General features: G+C 45.8%; 10 protein-coding genes across 10 annotated transcripts; 2 read left to right on the top strand and 8 right to left on the bottom strand.

The window, feature by feature from the left end:
• Window positions 1-37: 37 nt before the first annotated feature.
• On the bottom strand, window positions 38-808 carry N7478_002103 (OB fold domain-containing protein; the record flags this gene model as incomplete). Its single annotated transcript, XM_056918317.1, has 1 exon — window positions 38-808. One exon carries the CDS (start codon window positions 806-808, stop codon window positions 38-40), a length of 771 nt encoding a protein of 256 aa, XP_056783928.1.
• A 2,503-nt stretch (window positions 809-3,311) lies between these two features.
• N7478_002102 (COG1/VPS51 family protein) lies at window positions 3,312-4,172 on the top strand (the record flags this gene model as incomplete). Its single annotated transcript, XM_056918316.1, has 1 exon — window positions 3,312-4,172. The coding sequence occupies one exon, from the start codon at window positions 3,312-3,314 to the stop codon at window positions 4,170-4,172; it is 861 nt and encodes a 286-aa protein (XP_056783927.1).
• Window positions 4,173-4,503: 331 nt separating this feature from the next.
• N7478_002101 (DUF1917 domain-containing protein) lies at window positions 4,504-5,418 on the bottom strand (the record flags this gene model as incomplete). Its single annotated transcript, XM_056918315.1, has 1 exon — window positions 4,504-5,418. One exon carries the CDS (start codon window positions 5,416-5,418, stop codon window positions 4,504-4,506), a length of 915 nt encoding a protein of 304 aa, XP_056783926.1.
• A 1,402-nt stretch (window positions 5,419-6,820) lies between these two features.
• N7478_002100 (uncharacterized protein) lies at window positions 6,821-7,204 on the bottom strand (the record flags this gene model as incomplete). The annotated part of the gene is made up of 1 exon (XM_056918314.1): window positions 6,821-7,204. The coding sequence occupies one exon, from the start codon at window positions 7,202-7,204 to the stop codon at window positions 6,821-6,823; it is 384 nt and encodes a 127-aa protein (XP_056783925.1).
• A 509-nt stretch (window positions 7,205-7,713) lies between these two features.
• Window positions 7,714-9,321, bottom strand: N7478_002099 (epoxide hydrolase family protein; the record flags this gene model as incomplete). Its single annotated transcript, XM_056918313.1, has 7 exons — window positions 7,714-7,812; window positions 7,887-8,042; window positions 8,103-8,223; window positions 8,262-8,517; window positions 8,579-8,851; window positions 8,906-9,039; window positions 9,101-9,321. 7 exons carry the CDS (start codon window positions 9,319-9,321, stop codon window positions 7,714-7,716), a joined length of 1,260 nt encoding a protein of 419 aa, XP_056783924.1.
• Window positions 9,322-10,210: 889 nt separating this feature from the next.
• On the bottom strand, window positions 10,211-11,260 carry N7478_002098 (uncharacterized protein; the record flags this gene model as incomplete). Its single annotated transcript, XM_056918312.1, has 1 exon — window positions 10,211-11,260. The coding sequence occupies one exon, from the start codon at window positions 11,258-11,260 to the stop codon at window positions 10,211-10,213; it is 1,050 nt and encodes a 349-aa protein (XP_056783923.1).
• A 520-nt stretch (window positions 11,261-11,780) lies between these two features.
• N7478_002097 (Major facilitator superfamily domain general substrate transporter) lies at window positions 11,781-13,422 on the bottom strand (the record flags this gene model as incomplete). Its single annotated transcript, XM_056918311.1, has 2 exons — window positions 11,781-12,448; window positions 12,534-13,422. 2 exons carry the CDS (start codon window positions 13,420-13,422, stop codon window positions 11,781-11,783), a joined length of 1,557 nt encoding a protein of 518 aa, XP_056783922.1.
• A 1,070-nt stretch (window positions 13,423-14,492) lies between these two features.
• N7478_002096 (uncharacterized protein) lies at window positions 14,493-15,854 on the top strand (the record flags this gene model as incomplete). The annotated part of the gene is made up of 2 exons (XM_056918310.1): window positions 14,493-14,701; window positions 14,804-15,854. 2 exons carry the CDS (start codon window positions 14,493-14,495, stop codon window positions 15,852-15,854), a joined length of 1,260 nt encoding a protein of 419 aa, XP_056783921.1.
• A 247-nt stretch (window positions 15,855-16,101) lies between these two features.
• Window positions 16,102-17,043, bottom strand: rpnL (proteasome regulatory particle lid subunit rpnL; the record flags this gene model as incomplete). The annotated part of the gene is made up of 2 exons (XM_056918309.1): window positions 16,102-16,380; window positions 16,477-17,043. 2 exons carry the CDS (start codon window positions 17,041-17,043, stop codon window positions 16,102-16,104), a joined length of 846 nt encoding a protein of 281 aa, XP_056783920.1.
• A 334-nt stretch (window positions 17,044-17,377) lies between these two features.
• Window positions 17,378-19,184, bottom strand: N7478_002094 (S53 family peptidase; the record flags this gene model as incomplete). The annotated part of the gene is made up of 4 exons (XM_056918308.1): window positions 17,378-17,642; window positions 17,696-17,824; window positions 17,884-18,869; window positions 18,924-19,184. 4 exons carry the CDS (start codon window positions 19,182-19,184, stop codon window positions 17,378-17,380), a joined length of 1,641 nt encoding a protein of 546 aa, XP_056783919.1.
• Window positions 19,185-20,427: the final 1,243 nt, after the last annotated feature.

The following is a 20,427-nucleotide window of genomic DNA, read 5'->3' as shown; positions in this document are numbered from 1 at the left end:
TCTCGATCGTAACTTTTCGTCTGTGAAAGAGGGTATATCATCTTCCTCTTCCACTCCCACTAGTAGGTGCCTCATCTCCCATAGCATCAATTGTCCTCAATAACCTCGCTTTTCTCCCATCCTTCCACGGTCTATCCAACGAATCAATCCTCCCCCCAAGCAAAGTCGTACACCCAGGGTCCAAAAGAATCATACCCCGTGCAACCGTCGCTCCACGAAGCATCAACTTCGCTCCAATAGACAGCTTTTCCAACGTAACACCTTCAATCCTCTGCATCTCAATCCCAAGAGCCTTCGTACCCGCCGCATCCTGAAGAATCAATCTATGCGGTCCCGCGCCACTACTCCCCGACGCGTTTGGATTTGCATTCGAATTCGAATTTGAATTCCCCGCTGCACCCGCCGTTGAACCATTCTCCGCTGCCTCCTGATCCTCGCCTACAGAAATCGTACGCACAATCTCGCGACCGCGAATCGCCTCGCCGCGTTCCACGCGTTCAATCGCTTCAACCTGGCTCCAGAGACTAGAACCTATATCTTCGATATCGAGAACTTGCACTGGAATTGTACCTTGGAGTCTGCTTTCTCGAATGTTTGGATTGGAAATATCGACTGGTAAAATGGATGTTGGGTTTGTGGAGAGTGATTCACGGATATCAGAGGCGAGGACGCGGAATAGAGCTGTTTTAATGAGTACTGGCGCGGGGATGTTGGGGGATGAGGCTAGGAATTTGTTGAGCCAGGTTGGGGAGACGCAGAGGCCTTTTGAGGTCTGGATTTGAGTGAGGATTTGGTCGTTTGTAGACATTTTGTGGGCATTATTTGGGGGTATGATAGAAGTGGAAGTGGAAGTTGAAGCTTCAATGTTCAGGTAGTACGACGGGGTATAGGGCCCACCCAGCTCTATGCGCTAAGTTAACGTATTCGGTAAGCGAGTGACGCATGTAAGCGAGTGACGCACCTACTATACATTATCTATTTTAAATGCATTTTTCTTAACCAAAACGCCATTAAATTAATTTAACTAGCTAGCTTCTCTATCTGGGCATGTTTCTCTTCTATGTCCTGGCTTCCTACATATTCCACATCCTCGCTAGCCCCGCGTAGGTGGCTGTAAACCCTCTGAAACCTGCTTACGATAGGTATTGATACGGGCTACTTAGGCCTCAAATAGCTCCGCACGTAGTTTACGAACTTCTTGAACTAAGATATTGCCTTCGTAAGCTATCTGCCTAGTCGACCGAGTCCGCTTTTGCTTCTACTTCTTATTGGCGGCGCGTAATTCCTTGATTTCTTACGCTTGTAGAATATGACTTTGTATCTGGAGTTGGAAGCCTTTTATAAGCTGGTTTAATATATGATCTGACGGGCTAGGCGGACTATAAGACTGTGTACGAAGTAAAGCTTTAATTAATAAAGCCTATCGATGTAGTTCTTTCTCTGTATAGGGAGTTTTTAGTATAAAATTTCGGCTTAATTTACTATCCTGGCTCGCCGGGGGTATCGAGGTTTAAAGATAAATATTAAGCTTTAAGAGTACTTAATTGGGTGAAAAAGGTATTAAACCGGCTACCCCGAAGCTGTTTTTAATAGTATTAGGTTTAAAAGCCTTAATTTAGGCGTACGGATATATCTTAAGGAAATCAAGTTTGTTAATATGGTTAATCCTGAGATACATCTTTATTTCGATAAGCTGACTGTATAAGCGCTTTAATACTATAAAATAGCCGATATCGAGAGGCTGTAAAAGATGTGACGAATATATAGGTATATAAATTGGTATAATATCGTTTTTTTCACAGATTTCGTCGAATCTCAGGGTTAAATAACTTCTGTGGCCGTCGAGTATTAAAAGTTGATACTGACCCTTTAACCGCGAAGAAGTCGACAGAATAAAGAGCTTTTCAAGCTAATAAAGACCGATTTTATCGGAAGTCTAGCTATTTGGGCTTACTTTAAATCGCTAATTATCCGGGAGGTTATCGAACTAAGATTCGATAAAAACCTTATCTTTAAAAATTATATATAGAGATAAGACCCAACCTGAAGTATTTGTATATTTAATTATAGTTACCTACTTACGATTTCTGGGTTGTAAAAGCAATCGCTGACTGTAGTATTTAGCCCTTATAACGACTTTTGTAGTCGCTGTTAATCCTATCGCGAAACTAGTCTCGTCAAAGTTATAAACGTCGTCGGGATTGATGCCGTATTGAAGTATAGTTTTTTGAACAAGATTAAACCATTCACCAATAATTTTTGGGTCTTTATACTTCGCACGTTCGTAATTATAGCGCCTCGAGAACCAGTTTGATAGTTCAGGATGCCTTTTTACGAAGTTATAAACCCATTTTTCCCCGACTGTTTGAATAGGGGTTGTTCCGCGAGCCTTAAGAAGAATATTCGCAGTTTCTCGTACGGTAGTCGGCCGGGGCGCTGCTCTATGATCATTAAGCAATAGGATCCATTTTCGAAGCGTTTCCTCTTCGATTTCTGTCAATTTATGTGAGTTGGCGCGTGAATTCGCGCGGTTTTGAACACCGCGGAGACGGCGGCGAAGTGTCGGCTCCGACATATTAAAACGACGTGCTGCTTCACGAACAGCGCTGATTTCTTGGTTCTTTATAGCCTGAATAGCTAATAAGATCCTACCCTCTTGCTCGATTGAGTTTCTCGAGGTTTGGAGGCGAATTGGTGGCATAATGGGTGGTCGAATTAATTAAGTGCTAATTCATAGACGCGTTTTGGGCGGGGTGCGTCACTCGCTTACATGCGTCACTCGCTTACCGAATACGTTAGTGAGTATGTTGGTGCCTTGGTGCCTGATTGTTTCTCTTAATGGATCGCTCGCAACATCGCCGTGTAAGTTCCTGTTGTACGTAGTGCTAACTTAATATCATAGAAAATAGACTGTTATACATGTACTATAAAATGCTGAGCAATATATAGGAAACTTGATAGTTGAATCAAAAAAAAAAAAGTTAAGGCTCATAGTTACGGCTATGTATAAACCGTGACGGGTCTCTTTCTAAATCCATGGATTATAGGATTTCTAATTCAAATTATGATAGTGATTCTCTAACAACTTAAGTTAAAAGCAAGCCACTGGACGCAATAACGAGGACTGGATCAAACTAATTCCTTTAACGTATTGAGCCTGGGTGCATGTGGTCTCTATACCCCATCATATGCTACGCTCAACCAAGCCAGCACGGACCACCGCTTAAGCCGTTGATCTGGTCTCACGCATGAGCAACCCCGAACTCCGCAACTCTCGACTACACACGCACCTTCAGGCTTGACCATCTACCATGTCTACAATTTCCTCTCCTCGCCCCTCCATTGCGTCCTCGCGTGGCCACTCCCCTGCCCCTCCATCCTCTCGCGCATCCCTCGAACCCATAAACACAGGTGTCAGCGCCAATCTCAGTGCAGCATCAACACCCACACGAGCAATCTCACCAAACCCACGACGAAACCGATCCGCTCTACGTGACTACTACAATCTCAAGCCTCCCGGATCCGAGTCACCCGCCCTCAGATCCCCCAGTGTACCCCGAAATACTGATGCAGGAGACATCTCCAACCCAACGACTCTGGCCTCAGGGACGGAGCTCGACAATGCCGATTTCGATCCACAGGGCTATGTGGACCATCTCCTCTCAACATCTTCCTTGTCCACAATTTTGAAAGCAGAGAACACACTAGTTGGGGATATTCGGACATTGGATGGAGAACGGAAAGCGCTCGTCTACGATAACTACTCTAAACTGATTCGGGCTGTCGAAACAATTGGCAAGATGCGGAAGAGCATGGATGAGCGCGGTGCGCCATTGACTATGACAAAGACATTAGGTCCTGCTATTGCGTTTGTAGCGGAGACAGCTGGTGGTTTGATTAAGGAGGGCGAAGAGCAGCGGAAACGGATCAAAGAGGCCCGGGAACAGGAGCCAGTGTCAGATAATAAAAAGGATCAGAAGGAGACTGTGAGATGGGTGCTTGCGGCGCCGGCGCGACTTGAGAGTCTTGTGAAAGAAGGGAAAACCGAGGAAGCGGAGAAAGACTGGAATGAGATCCAACGACTGCTTGATGCTTGGGGCCAGGTGAAGGGTGTTGCTGAGGTTCGTGAGGCCTGCCAGAGGGCCATGGGTCAGGCGAACCAAGAGAATTGAAAGTGATTAACAAGGTACCCAGCTCCTTGTGCATTCAGTTCTCTCTCAACCTCAATCATGGCGCGCGTGCCGTTTGGTAGTGGACATATTCGCTTCAACTGTTCGTCTTGATCGTATATATTGCATTGATGACTGCAGTATCATGAGCTGCACTAAAAAGGTGCCCAGGTGGCGTTACAAACGCACATATTGTTTTGTTTTTAAGATACCCTAGCAATTGCATTGATAGATCCAGCATTTCATCTGTCTCAAAATCAGAAGCAATCATCATTAATCATAATAGTCATATTACATCACATCAATAACTCATTGAAATACCAACTAGCCCCCTTCACACCCTGAAATCCTTGCTCGAGTACATGCTTGCCTTGAGCTGCCACCGATTCTTCGCGTTAATCTCAAGTAAAGTATAAGCGTCAGCTTTGTAGTATATCGGTCTTTCCCGAGGGTTAAAGAGCTGCTCGCGAGCTAACATCTGCAAGACCCGCTTGACATCATCCTTATCGCCAAAATCCTCAGTGTAAACGCAGATCAAGCGTGATTGATCCGATCCATCATTCGTAGCGACCTTAGCATCCGCACATACATCTCCCTTATCCAACGCCTTAACAATAGTCTTCCACGTCGAGTCAACCATTTGGACAGAGGGGAACAACATCCATTTCCCCGCCGTAATGCCAGTACCGCGGGCCAAAGATAAAATATCGCTCTCCAGCTCTTTGCGCGCAACATTGAGTTTGCGCGTCAAGCCAGAGGTAGTCTTCGCGCCTGATTCATCGTGCACAGCACGTAGCTCGGCTTCTTTCTCGTCGAATGCACTGAGGAGCTCGGTTCCCTCTTTCACGAACTTGGCTTCCTCGCGAGACTCTAAACTCTTGCTTAGACTTTTTGCAGCTCGTCCGCGCGTCCAGATCCATGGGCCTGCTGTTGAGAGTGGAGTGATTGAGGGGGGTAGACGGGAGAGAAAGGCAGATATGCTCTCTTTGGCGCCAGCTTTATGGGGAGGTAAGCGTGTAGATGAATCACCTCCGTCTTGATCTGAGATACTCTGGGATGGGAATTCTGGTTTTGGAGATGCCAGAAGATTAAATGGATTGGTGGAGAGGAGTTTTGGGTGATAGTATGACCAATATGGCTCTGGGTCATAGGATGCTACTTCGTTTTCAAGGCGCGCTTTCTCGTTATCACTGCCTGGGTAAGATGTTAATGGTGAGTTGAATAGGAGCAAGGATCTGAGACTTGCCATAGAAGCTAGATTCATCTGAAAATATCTCATCTGGGGAGATATTGGTGGACGGCATTTTTTCATGAGGTGTGAAAGAAAGAAGGTTGCTTGTTGTTGCCCAGAGCCCCATCTTATCACTGTGGGGGACGATGTCATCTGCCGCTCCACAACATTGAAAGCAGGGGTATAGTGGCAGCCTAAGCAACGGAAGCCTAAGAATACGAACACCGGGGGCTTGTCGGAATGAGATTTCCTTCATTCATACATTATTATTATCTGGATTTCGATGGAATTGTTCACCTTCCAGGATTGATAGTTATACTTCGAGAAAAAAATCTGAATCATTTTTGAAAGATCTTTGAAAAGACCATCAGAACGACTATGTACTTTGCTCTTGGGATATGAATACACTTCAAGCTTGAGAACAACATCGACTTTCGATTTTGAAATTAGATCAATGTTGCCCGCAGATTGAAGAGAAGCTTTGAGATTGCTCGCACCATAGATGATCATTCAAGCTGCTCGTAATAGTGTTTGAGATCAAGCGCTCCATGATGCGGGATGTTTTCCTTGAATAACTCCGAAGCAGACAGTCTCAAATTGAGCACACCAAAATTGACGATATGGTTATGTATGATATCCCATCCCAGTAAGTTGCTGGAGGCCGATCTGCCACGTTAACCTGTAAATGACTTGCTGTATTTTCAAACATCGCTGCCCTTGGCAACGCATCAAACTTGGTATTACTTCGTGAATCCTTACAACCTCGCGAAGGAATCCTAGCTTCTAAATCCTTAGCGTAATATGGATTTCGCCTATCCCGAGCTACTTCGATGAGAGTTGTATCGGGGTCTACATCAAGAAGATTATATACGACTTCGTAATCTGCTATACTATATACTTAAGCGATAGTAAGCTTTATCTTGGGTTGACGGTGGAACGAACCTCGAAGAGCCGATTGGTGAGGAATAGACGGATACCAAATACAGTAAGGCAGATTTATTTGTGGGGTGTCTAGCGTTATATACGATATGTTGCTATTTATTATGAAGCGAGCGCTTATGGCGGCTTGAATCTTATAGAACTCAAATCCCTTTTCTGTTTGTATCGAGCACTATTTGGCAAATATAGTGTTATTATAGATACCTCTCACCACACATATATCTTCGATCTAAGTTAACGGCTTTGGGCGCCGAAGACGTACATAGCGATCGATATCACCGTAGTAAGCCGTTGTTAAGATGAGAAGATCTTTGTTGAGGGTAGGTAGATTATTCAGGAGTGGGGTATAGAGTAAGGGCAAGACCTCTTTATCTTTAATTGCAAAAGTGGGCTTCGGTAGATTATAGTTCGCGTCGCACAGTTTTATATCTTCAGTGATATAAAAGCAGTATTGATTCATCGCCCAATGAATTCCGCGATACTAGTCAATTGTTCCTCTCTTGTACGTAAACCGAATGTCAAGATACTTACAGACGACTGTATCCCCGATGAGATGGCCCTCAGTAGGCGCGAAAATCTCCCTGGTGTAATCATTCATGGCGTTGTATCTCACCGACGCGCCCATAATGTCGTCATATATAGCGCTGTGTCCGCTCCCTCGCGCCTCTTCAGCAATGTGACATTCGGGAAGTAGACCTCGCAGTTCTGTTCCAAATCCAGGATGATATCTGACACCTCGAATGACACATTTTCCGATCTTTTCTTGCCCAAGACCACGGGGGACGCTTTGTCCGTTGAGAGCCTGTTTGAACTCATAATTTCCGATCTTGTTAATCCGCAGATTAATTGCAGTCAAAGTTTCCATCCTGGCTGTTGAGTGCTGCTTGGGAGTGAGGCAGTCTCTCTTACTCTCAGTGCTCTAGCTGACAGGGTGGATTTACATACCTTATGTCTGTGCATGCTGTGTGGTAGTGGAGCTTACTGGCCTAGCCTTTCCTCGCCTCCGCAGTCCGCAGATGCGGCCCCGATACCAGGGGCGTAGCGGGCTTGGCGGCTTGGTAGGGTCTATGTATTTGTATTTGTGGGGGTTTGTCTTCGCAGTACAAGCGCACTTATTACTCGAAACCTTTATCGAGTTTTTCATTCAAGGACTGTTGTAGCCCTGGAGTATAGACAGTATTTGGATGATCAGTGAATTACAAACTTGAACAGCTTGAATTTGTAATTAAGGAGATATTGAGCTGTATCGATGCTTGATTGACAAAGTTGTATAACATCTCAATCGACCTTGATTGTTTGGCTGTCTCGTTTCTCCGCAGGCCACCTCTATGCACAGCATCAAACGATCCATGCGACATGAAGGATATCTTGAATTCATTTCGCACCTGAAATCCCTGGCCACACCTGTTGAACAAAATCGATGAGATCATTCTTTAGTGCTTCTGGCTGTTCTAGAGCAGCAAAATGACCACCCTGAGAGCTCGAGTTAGCACTCACTGGTGTGTCTGAAGAGAAATTATTGGAAGGGAAATGATTAGATATCATACCTTGTGGTGTTGATTCCAGAACACTAAATTTCCTGTTGTCTCTACCCATGATCTGGGAAGAGGAGCCAGTTCCTTTGGGAAGTGGGAGAAACCCAGAGGCTTCTTAATATACCAACGAGGATCATTGGCCCCGGGAATGGGAGGAGGGGGGTAGTTCTGTGTCACGTATTAAAATCACGCCAAATCAATAGCTTTACACATGATGGCAGAGCTTACCTGTCGATAAGTATAAATTGACCGAGGAAAGGTTTCAGTGAGCCAGTATAAAGTGATTGACTCGAGAATATGCTCTGATGTCAATGGGTCATCTACCCATTCCAAAAGCTTCTCACCAACCCTGTAAAAGTTAGTGATGATTTTTCGTTTTTGAAAGACGAGACTTGCCATGCCAAGAGAGCCATAGGACTTGTTGAGACAACGTGTCCGATAGTGCTAGGCCGAGTGCCATGCTCAGTCGCATATCCTGATCCTAGCATCCTGAAATTGGCCATTCTCTCAATACCGCTTTTCTCGATCTCAGTTAAGTGGTCGTCCGTCACTTCGGCCGGTTGTCTCATGAAAACAACATTTACTTTTTGTCGTGAGCACTCATTCTTGAAGTAGTATTTCGAAAAGAACTTACAATGCACAGCTTCAGATGGGTCAGATAAATTAGCAATGCCGAAAATATTAGATCACTCGGGGGTTCTTACCTTTACAGCTTTCATAGTCCACGGCCAACTCTCGGGCAACTCGACTGCCTATATCACCTCCTTGGGCAACATAACCTCTTTCAAATCCAAGACCTATCATTAGCTGGTTGAGAACACGAGCAATGTCCTGAGTTCCAAAGTTTCTGTCCAATGGTGGTCCGGACGAGAAGGTGTAACCGGGCAATGAAGGGACAATCAAATGATACGGTAAAGTGCTTGGTGTAGATTCATCTTTAAAAAGTTGAAGTATGGAGAGAAACTCCAAGAAGTTCCCTATTTCCAAAATCAGTGAGAGGCCTTTTGGGGTCCAATATTAAGCGATCTCACCTGGCCACCCGTGGATCAACAAGATGGGAATAGCATCCTGCCTTTCAGAAAATAACCCCACGAAATGCATATTTATGTCCTCAATCTCAATAGTCCACTGTGGAAAAGTATTAATTCGGTCTTCAGACGCTCGCCTGTCACGGCTGCGTTAGTTCTTGGATCATGTAGAAAAGAGTGTTATCAAAACTCTCGAACCATTTGTAAGATCTCAACCACTGGTCTTTCATTGCCACCAGCCAATCTGTAGTGACTCCATATCTGGCATCAAGCTGGGAGTTTTCATAGGTATGCGGTGCCAACTTGGACAGTTTTATCAGTGTCTCAAGTTCATCAAGCTGCTGTTTGGGCACGGAGACTATGAACGGCGTTGGCTCAACCTTTGCGGTTGAGGGCAAGGTAGCGTAGGGCCGAGACATAACTCATTCAGGGTTATGTATTTCAATTATGCAGCGTAGAATCTACAATTTAAAACAAAAAGTTCGTCCCTAGAGTGATTTTCTCCGATGCGATGCTGTACCGTGTCATGTGGTTAGTGCGGGGAACCTTTTCACCGGGCCGAGTAAGCACAACCATCACTGCCAGTGGAGTGCTCTGATGGGAAATAGGGATATTCTGCTATTGGTCATCTCAGGGTATAGTTCTTCCGGCAAATCGAACCTTCTCTTGGAACTTGAGGGCTGTTAGACTGCCACCAGTCACTATGAAGCTCGTGAATCTTCCATAAAGGATCTTCCCGTCTATTATTGGAGCCTAGACAGACCCATTTTGTCAGAACGAGAGCGATTTGAGACTCAATTTCTTTCATTTCAATGCGAAAATGGGTATTACACCTTTCGCATCGATATGCAATATCACAGGATATATCCGCTAGAAGATCTGAGATGAGCGTAGTCAAATTTATTTCAGCGTATATTTGAGGCATGCATGGAGGGCGAAAATAGCACCACCCTTTGCTTGCTACTCCATGAGGAAGTAAATCGGCTCGTTTATTAACAAGCTGAATATCTTGCATCCTCATATAAAGTCCAAGGGGATTGGGCCGTATTTTAGTTTTTTATTATTTTTTTTTTAAAAAAAGTAGAGTCAAACCCATAGGCTGTGGCATCCTATTTTGAATACTTTATAAAAGAAAAAAAAAGGGAAAGAAAAGAAAAAAGCGCAACAGAAATGTAGAGGTTAGGATATTGCGGGTTGAGAAGTAATTGGACTTTTCTGGGCTTTATGGGGAGTATAAATAGTGATTTATTTAAAAAGAACATCTCAATGCAAAATATCTTTCTGGACTATGAACATAAGAAAGTGCATCTATTCACGCGTCGACTCTCGACTATCGATATACTGTTGACGCTCTAACCCCCACTCCGGAAGAACAACCGACAACGGAAGAGGCTTGTCTTGCGATGATCCTACTAGACAAATTTCCGGATCAATAGTCCGAATTTTCGTCCCCCGCGGAAGTCGCAGTTGTTTCTCATCGGGCAAACTTTCTGTCTCAAGTCTTTCCAGTTCACGCAAAATATCAGGAGTCGCTTTCTCCCGCAGCAATGCCCAGAAATCATCATCTGAAAGAATCCAAAGTACCTCCTCTTTGACACGGCCACTTTCGACTAGTTCGCGAATTATACTACCAGTTCTTAGATAGAGATTCGCATGAGCTCGATTAGACCAGACGTCTTGATCTGTCGCCAGATATGCCCGGGCATAAGCCAACGCAAGCTGTGGATCATCAAGAACAAGTAAACGATTCGGTGCATCGGGCGATGGTGCTGCCTTGAGAGTTTCGTAGACTCTCTGTACCTCCTCGAGAGAAAGCTTGTTGAATACGACAGCGTCACGAAGCGAATAGTCAAGCCGATCGGCGCAAAGTTGGGGAGCCGGCATTTCCACCAGCGGGAATAGTTCTTCGTCGAGTGCTTTGAGATCGCCAAAGCCATACTGCGTGAGGATTTGAGGCAGTTGGCTTGTTTTCAGGTAGCGCGCTTTATGGAATTCATGGTAGCTTCCTTCTCCGGGCTTTGAAAGCGCATAGTCGACTACATGGCTTAGGCTGGTGTGACTTATGTCGTGTAGTAGAGCGGCAATTTGTTCTTCAACACTAGCGCCCACTTTTCGAACTAGTAGAAAGGCACCTACTGAGTGTTCGTAGCGGGTCACCCGGGGGCCAAAGCCAAGGAGTGCAGTTATTCCGTGTTGACAAACACCGCTAAGCCGTAGTAGCTCTGGGCTTTGGAGGAGGTGGCTGAGCACAGGTTCTGTTATGGTGTGTTCACCATATATCTTATCTCTAATGATGACTTGTTTGTCATTTATCGTTTCGAGGGTTTGGAGGAATCCAGTATTTATTTGTGACGACATCGTTGACCGATATGCGCAAAACCTCCAGGTAGCTCGACGGGCGGGGAAAGCAGGAAAGGGATTATGTCTGGCTTGAAGGAATCTTCGGCCAACAACGTTCATATTCAGGGAGAAGTTGACGAACGAGGATAATATGAAGTCGAAGTCGAATTTGATTTCGAGGATGACATCTGAGCCCCCTGGTACTTAACCTTCTGTTCGCGATCGAGCTAGTAAACGTGATCGGCCAATAAGGGTAGGACTCGTAGGAGGGATGGACGGCTTAGGCTGCAGGGCTTTAGGCAACAGACCGCTTAATGACGAGATAATCCCAAGAATGTAGTACACACGAATAGTAAATGTCTCAGGCTCATATAGATTTACACGTAAAAGTGGCAAGAAAATCCTAAATAAAATAGATATCTAATGTATATTGCTTCATGCGAAGATCCCGCTCCTATAACTAAGATACAAAAAGTATAGCCTCCTGGACATCTCAAACAACCCGTTGAATGATAGATACAAAATAAAAAATTTCAGCTCAAACCTGGAGCTCTTTCTCCTTGAAAACAGTTCCATTCTTGTCCTTTTGATCGATAGGCGACACGATTTCTTGTCGACAAGGAGAAGAGGGAAGATGCCTCGCGACACGAACAGCATCCAGTGCGCTTTCAGAAACTGTGAAGATGTCATCGATTTCTTCCAAACTTCGCCCCGAGGTCTCCGGATAATAGAAATAAATGACCGGTGTCATGGCGACATTAAGCCCTGCGAACACCAGGAAGTATTTTTGACCCATCGCATTGAAAGCGAGTGGAGTCATATTCGCGATTAAGATACTGAATGCACCTGATATGCTAATGCTGACGGAGTTGATGGTAGAGCGCAAATGTAAAGGTGCAATCTCCGATGCGTAGAGATAGGGTATGCCGCCAAATCCAAGGATGTAGGTGAAGTGGAAGAGGAAAAGGAAAAAAACGGCTGCATGTGAGGCCTTGATGTCGTCGAATAGAGAGCCAAGACCAGCTATGCAAGCTAAGCAGATTGCATTACCGAGTGCACTGCCAATCATTAGACGGCGGCGTCCAGCCTTCTCGATAACAAAAACACATAAGACAGCCCCGATAGGTCCTGCTAGTTGATAAACACCAGCCAGCAGTCGTGCGGTTGAAACTTCGAGGCCTAGACTGGTTTCGAAGATTGCGGTGGCTATAGATGACAAGTTAGATGATATTCTGTCTCCTCCCTTCCTGATGCGGATGCTGAAAAAACAATGATGATGAGCAAAACTTACTATAAAATGTAGTCACAGTAGCTCCAGTCAACTGTAAAAATATCATCGCACCAACAGCAAGGGCAGCTCGGTGGAAGGTTCGATGTGTTCCCATCTCAAAGAATCGTTTGAATGAAGACTTTCCAACAGCAATATCCAGTGAGCTTTGAACTTCCTTGATCGTGGTGTCAATCCTCTCATCATGGATATCGGTATCTGAGAGGGCTGCAAGGGCCTCTCTGGCTTCTGCAATTCTCGCCTTTCGGATGAGCCAGCGAGGGGATTCAGGTAGTAAGTATGCAAATATGACAACTGCCAAAGAGAGAATGACGGGAAACCCAAACGGGAGACGCCATGACATGTCGGTATTCTTTTTGAATGACATCCCGTAATCCAAAAATAATGCACTCGCACATCCCAGTCCACTGAAAGCTCCCTTTGTCACAACGTGAGAACCACGCTTTTTGGCCGGTGATGTCTCGGAGATCCACAGAGGGGCGGTTGCCAGTAGCAGACCAGTCCCAACACCAATCAATAGACGCGATGCAATTAATTGGGGTAACGAGCATGTTGTGGCATTCAACGCGTATGCAATGACTTGGATAATGGCACCTGTCATCATAGTCCAGCGTCGTCCCAAAACATCACCCAGCCAAATAACGCAGCAGGTTCCGAGAAACGAACCTACAGCGTAAGCAGCCACAACTGTGCCCTCCAACGTGGATGCATGGTCTGGATCCTTGGCATGAAGGACATCGATCTCGGGGAAGCTTTGTCTAAAACTTTCCACAGATAGAACTCCTCCAAGTACAGCTGTATTATACCCAACCGTCAAAATCGCAGGCATCAACACCCCCAGGATAGCCGCGAGTGTTAGGCGGTTGCCCCGAAGGCCAAGAAATCGAGCCATAATCTTGGAATAGGGCTTCAGATCACCAGGCCAAGCTTTTTGTTCCCGGAACAGAAAGCTGAATCAATTCATAGATCGACGGGATCGACTTTGAGGACGCGTAATAAGGCAGCTGAGACGTGGATCCCAAGAAGCTTAAGTATATTCCACTCGATGTCTATCAGTTTCCATCAAGCATTTCTCAATTGCTAGAAAACTCGGAGCTCGGGTGTAACGGGACCCATTGTCTAGCCTTGCATTCCATTCTTGAGATGCTTGTGTAAATTCCCGCAAGGTGGGCGAATGTAAGTGCGGGCTTTCCGCCACAAGGGTCGGCCCAGAGCACTTGGGGTGTATCTGCAGTCAAGGTCATCTGCAAGGTTTTTACCATTCTTGTCAGTTGACTTGGAAACTAAGAGGCTGTTAGAGGCATATTCGAATCCATGTGCCTAGGTGTGTCCATGGATGTTTTCCTGGGTTTCTTCCCGGGGCTGAAGCCTCGTGTTTTGATTGGTTGCGGGTGAACTATGTAACTATCGCGCTTAAGCTTGGGGAGACACGAAGATGCTTGAGTTCTCGAAGAATAGCAGGTGACATCAAATTGACGATAAATGTCTCAATTGATTCTTCTTTTCTTCTATTATCCACATTAATATCTCACTTGGTTCAATAACCGCTCACATAGGGTGAAAGAGTTACATACCTGGTATACATTCAAGATGTTGCTGTTTTGATGCTTTCTGTCCCTTGATTCGACAAGAACAAAGTGGGCCATTCACCGCCCCACTTTATGTTGAACTTGCTCCATATAAATTTTCTTGCCCATCAGATCGACAATACAGCAGAACAAACGGACATGAACACCTCCAACCATTAAGCTCCGGGACATCGGAGCAAGCTTCAATGGTGATATCAACATACTTATATACCCTTGCGAATAATACCCCCAAAGACAATTCCCCGGGTTGACCTGGTCCAATTACATACAATTTCCAATTCAACCTCCTGTCCCTCGTGTCATCAAGCACGAGATTGGATAGGATAATAATCACTTGAGCCCTGTGGTCTGGTGAGGTAGCAATAAGATCACAATGGCTAGCATTCTCCAGCGGCCAAAATCCGAGACAACGGTGTTTCTAGACCAGCCCCCCAGCTGTCTCGAATTTTGTCCAGAGATCCGTGACCATTTCCTAGTGGGCACTTACCTCCTCTCCGAAACAAAGAATGAGAGTGGAGACATCCAGCAAACCAAAACAGGCAGTTTGCAGCTTTGGAAGTTAGACCCGAGCACCAATGCACTGTAAGTAGAGCCAGACCACAGACACGGACACATTTCGGATTATCGGGTTTACCCCCGAGCTCCGTGCACGAAATCAAATAATTGACGATCCCCATTCTTTAGATCCTTAGTACATAGACTAGCTCTTCCCTATGCAGTCTTTGATCTCCACTTTCATCCAAGGGAGAGGAACAAGTTTGCAATTGTTAGCAGTACTGGGCATGCAGCCCTGTTTAGTGTCTCTGGTGATTCAGTACAACCAACCATAAGTCATATCTGGACGAAGCAGGTCCACGAGGATACCTCCATCCCGGCTCTTTTTTTCGCATGGGCCCCTCGGAGTTGGTTTCCTAAACCTGACTGTGATGGATTTGCTGTTACTTTCTCAGATAGCCGAACAGCAGTCTTTGGGACAGAAGGGGATATCTCAGACGCGGACAGCGTTACAGAATGGGGCTCCTTTGAAGCCTGCCAAATGATCGAGGTGTGGTTCGTTGCTCTGACTGTGATCAAACAGCGTTCTATTGATGAAGGGGCAACCTCCGACCATATTATACCTTACATGTTTACTGGAAATGACTTCGGATCACTCCATACGCGCCGCTTCGAAAACCACAGCGAACAGCCAGATGAAGTGGACGAGCCACTGAAATCACTGCTTCTCGAGCATGATGATAGATCTCGTCATCACACTGCTGGTGTTACAGCCATCCTCCCCCTCCCAGTCGATATGCTAGATGATGCACCGATACTGTTGACAGGAAGTTATGACGAGGGTTTACGGGTCTATCATGCTACGAGACGAGGCGATGTGTTGGCCGAACAGGGTTTAGGTGGTGGTGTCTGGCGACTACAACTACTTTCGTCAACAGAAAGTCGCAATCCCAATGATAAAGATCGAGTTTTGGAGCGACAATTCCTAGTGTTGGCAAGCTGTATGCATGCCGGAACAAGAATTGTACGCGTTTCCCAAAGACAACAGGATCAGGATCCAGTATGGGATATTGAGATTCTGGCCGAATTCACAGAACATGAGAGTATGAACTATGCGAGTGATGTTTGGAAGGGCGCGAGATCGGATCACTCGGATTCGCTTCAAGCATCTTCCGAGCTGCTTTGTGTGTCGAGTAGTTTCTATGATCGTCGACTTTGCGTGTGGCGAGCCAAGTCATAGCAGGCCGATAAGCAGGTTTCCAAGCTGACTTCAGCCTCATGGCTTTCTGGTTGTACAGATTTTACTACATGATTTTACCACGTACCGGACCGCTGGACATATTATCATAAAAGCGCTAGATCATTTCACAATGCAAGCAGCAGGTATACAAGTACATGTGCAGCCGAGGACCAGAACCAGACCAAAAACAAATAAAAGAGTAACCATTCATATCCATTGCCGAAATGCCACGTTTAATGTCTTTATTTTAAACGATTGTCTCCAGCTCCCGGGCGTAGCCTAGTGTATTCTCGATCACGGTGCCACTGGCCAACAAGATATCCTTCTCGGACCTGATAGCTGACTCGGGCTCAACGGGGAAGTATATCCGTCCATCACGTAGGATCCAGCCGCGCTGCTCGGCAAATTCAATAACAGCACCCTCTGACTCTAGGAAGAGGAGGTTCTTGGCGTTCGAGATAGGAAGGGAGGGATAGGCTTTCTCCGAGCAGTCGCCAATCTCGCTGCGAATGGTACCGATAAGAACCTACAAAGAGATAAATTAGCAATCGAGTTCAAATAGACATAATGCGATGTCAAGCGGACAAAAGGTATAAAACAAAAGAACAAAGGGATCACTCACGTTGGAGAATAATCCAAAGTCCTCATCCGGCACACGCTCCGACTTCGTTTCCCGCCACACCTTATCATAGCTACCCTCCATCAAGTTTCGCTCCAGATCAACTGGGTATTTGATGTATGCATCATCCTCAACACGAGCATCCTTCAAGCTGGCCTCCTCCACCAATCCCTCGAGCACGGTATGGAAGTTGGCGCTATCGCCACTGCTCAGGAGAAGTAACAAGTACAATCCTGTGATCTTACTGCGCTGGCTTGTGCTAACATCCACCTTTGCTTTTGGCTGGTTTGGCCCACCAACGTGTCGCTCAAGATCGTAGAAAGGCTGCAATTGTTGATAGTATCTTGTGAAGGTCTGGGCGTCGGTTTGTCGGATAGAAGCGAGGGCTCCAAGCTCAAGGACCTGTCTGGCAAGGACGACGAGCTGAGGGGGTGTAGTAGGTGTGGGTATCAAAGCATTTTGGATGAGAAGAGCACGCTTGGCTTTGCTGAGAAGGTCATTGGCTGCGTCGAGCTGTCGGCGCTCGAGAGCGTTCTGGAGCTCTGGCAGGAGGGTCTTGAGGTCGGCCATTATATGGGTGATGGATTATGCGAGAGCGGCGTAATGGGTTAGAGGGATAAATTCAGGCAATCTGGAGACTGAAATGCAAGGACAGGCGAGGCGTATGAAAGCTGTGGGTGATGCGAGATTCGCCCAGCACTTGATGACATGACGGAGCTGCCGTGGGCGGTCAGCGCGTATCCACACGTGACTATGGCCATATTTTGACCAGTTGGTTCTACTTTGCCTTTGCGCTCATCATATACAACTCGAGAGATATTTGAATTGTTTTGTCTGTTTTAGATTTTCACATCGACCAAGGGTGCTAGTGGCAAACTACCTAATATCAACTCCAGAAGAAACTTCATAGTAATGTCAACTGTGCTAGACTCCGGAACAATGGCGTTCCCAACCCTGTCACTGGATCCCAGCCAACAGTTGCATTCCACCCAGCATTCTGAATTGGAGATCGAGCACACCCTCGCGATCCCCCATCCACTATATCCATGAATCCAGTCCGCCCCAACGTATACAACCACGGGTTGAGAAAACCCATTCGAGGTTTCCCATGTGCCAACCGAACTGCGTTTAGCTGAGACACAATACCCGCAATAACAGGTGCAGAGGCACTAATTAAACATCAGCATAATTACTTGTTAAACCGAACAGCGATCGAACAAACCTTGTTCCTCCCACAGTTAAATATACTCCATGATCGCGGACCACGAATCGATTTGCCTGTGCCGCAACATCTGGAATTCCCCTACCACCAGCATTAAACATTCCTCTCCATTGCTGTGGCCCATGGGTACTGATGTAATTCTGGATCAGTCGATCCTGATACGAAGGCCGTGAGAATATTCAGAGAACCCGCCTCCAGAAAAACTTATTGCCTGCTCAGGTGAAATCTGATACGTTCCGCCGACAGATGTAATGAAGGGACAAGAGGCGGGAAATCCAGGGAGAAACTTCGCCCGATATGACCCATCTTTACTTTGGCATGATCCTCCAGGTCCAGCATCCCCACTACTAAAAATTATGGACACCCCTCGAGCTCCGAGCTGAGCGAAGAGATTACATGTTGCCGTTGCATATGCTCGCGGGACACTTTGCTCGGATTCACCATATGACATTGTTATAACAGCAGGGAGATCCCTGTCGGGTAGATTTGTCAGATAGTGAAGCTGCTCGAGATATGGTTCGTTCGAAGACTCATTCGCTGTTGGTCGGTCGCCATCGGGCACTAAGGGACCCCGACCGGCAGTTGTGTAAAAGGTCGTGTATGTGTGGTAGGCCAGTGAAATTGAATATTGGAGATCCATGCTAGCTTCCACGCTTTCATGAGCAGAATTTCCGTCATTCTGGCCGCCATTGATAGAGACCGCGTCGAAACTTGCATCCGTCTGGTTGGGCGCATATACTTTCTGGAAATGATACAGGTCGTTATGTCGACCATATTCTTCCAGGAACCCAGCTATTCCTAATCGATTCCGAGAATCAGGATACGCTGTTGTGTTATATAAACCGTAAAGATCTCTTAAACAGTCTGGTGTGATTACTGTTCCGCATGGAGCTGAAAAATCAGCTTCGGTAGCAGGGACAGGCTGGCTTTGTTCGCTGCGCAAAGGACGAAAGTCCCCGAACCGTGTACTCGGCTCAATTAATTGGATATAAGAATGAATCTGACTAGGTACAGAATACTCCAGATTTCGCAAGATCCTGGTATCGGTAGTATCACTATTATAATAGAAGAACTCTGTCTTGAACATTCGTTCGGCTTGAGACACGGCTGCTTGGAAAGTAATCCAGTTGCCACTCAGTTCAATTGAGTCCGAGGAGACGTTCTCGGAATTCAACTAGGAAAGGATTTGATTTGATACGTCTGCAGACGGACTTACCAACTGTCTCACCTGTTCAAGATTCATGAACTGGCCATACCTAGGGTTTCCCGGTGTGGACAGATCAATAACGCTCTGTTCAAAGGCCGCTAGATCTGCTGAGTTTACCGCAAGTCGAAACTTTATTAGAGCCGATGATAGCGGTTTCTCTCCTTTTAGCCATCCAGATGGTACCTCTTCTAGCTTCTCAACGAGTTGGTAGGTAGTACTGTCTGCTAAAAGCCCCCCGATCGCGAACGCTGCTAAGCTCAAGATAGTAAACTTCAAGAACATTGTGTATCTAATGATTGATAAAAATTTATAATATTGCACGATATCCATTTCTACTCAGGAATGGTATTCCGATCGTTATATAATATACTAGTATTTCTTTTGGCTATCAAAGAAACAAGTGAGATGGTGATGTGTCGCACGAAGACGATTGGGTGTTTCTTGTACAATGTTCGTAGTTCAAATACGCAGTACGAACTGAACATTGACTTTCCGCACAAGACACACTACCTGCAAAGGAAGGATTTTCTTAAAGGTCTGGTCTATATTGTAGGTAAATTGAAGTAAATCACAACCCTGGTGGCGCACAACTATCAGTTTACTCCCGCGGGTGCCACCCATATCACAAACATTAGCAACACTAGTATGTACCGAGGTGGAGATACACACACTTAGTGCTAATACCTATATCTATGGCATGATGTAGGACGCAACAATTCTGGGCTAGATCTTCTAAGATTTGGAATTTGTCGCACTCGTAAGGTGTCGAACACCGCTGACCTGATGTATATGATCCGAATACTATACTTAAATTGCTGGTATACTACTTGTACAAATTGCGTAAGTAAGATTGATTCCAAATTTGGCAGTGAGATCTGGATCATGAATTTAGCAGGTACTAGTTATATTAAAAAATCTGCAGCTTTGCATATTAAGGGTCTGATTGATAATCATGATCTTGACATCCTGTCATCAATGTATATCGCCAGGGGTGTAACCTTGGAACACTGTCTGGCGTTCATAATGAATTTAGATCAAAGGTTCAGGCGATTCCGTACTTTGCACCCTGAACAGAAATTTCTTGAGCAATTAGAATACCAATATCCACGAAACAGCACCTCAAAATTGCACAAGTGATATCCATCATGGTAGCGCTGTGTACAGTGTGGGGATAAAGTTAATGCCTGGTGGCCTGAGGACATTAAGCGCGGATCATCCCTAGATCCGACGCTGATGATCGACGTCACCGCAAGTGTTGAAATTGTCTTGCAGCTGCGATTTACTCCCCACATTTCAAGGCCGAGTTATCTGTCTGCATAATTGATAAAGGTCTCTTTGAATAGTCTGTTCATTCGGAATTGGTGAATCGCAAATTCTGGCCGGGTGAGTTGTGGTTCGTCAGCTTTTTTGGCACATCAGCGGGGTGCGTGGAGATTGTGCATCTGACAGCTCTTACTTAGCTTGAGGAGTTCCTTGCCGAGACCCGTGGACTAAGATCCCTATTAACCCCGCTTGTGCTTTGATC

The sequence above is a fragment of the Penicillium angulare genome (assembly GCF_028827245.1).
Source record: "Penicillium angulare strain IBT 27051 chromosome Unknown utg000002l_segment0_segment0, whole genome shotgun sequence".
Classification (NCBI taxonomy): Eukaryota; Fungi; Ascomycota; class Eurotiomycetes; order Eurotiales; family Aspergillaceae; genus Penicillium; species Penicillium angulare.
Note: the sequence above shows the minus strand (reverse complement) of the source record. Positions and strands in the feature narration are given on the sequence as shown.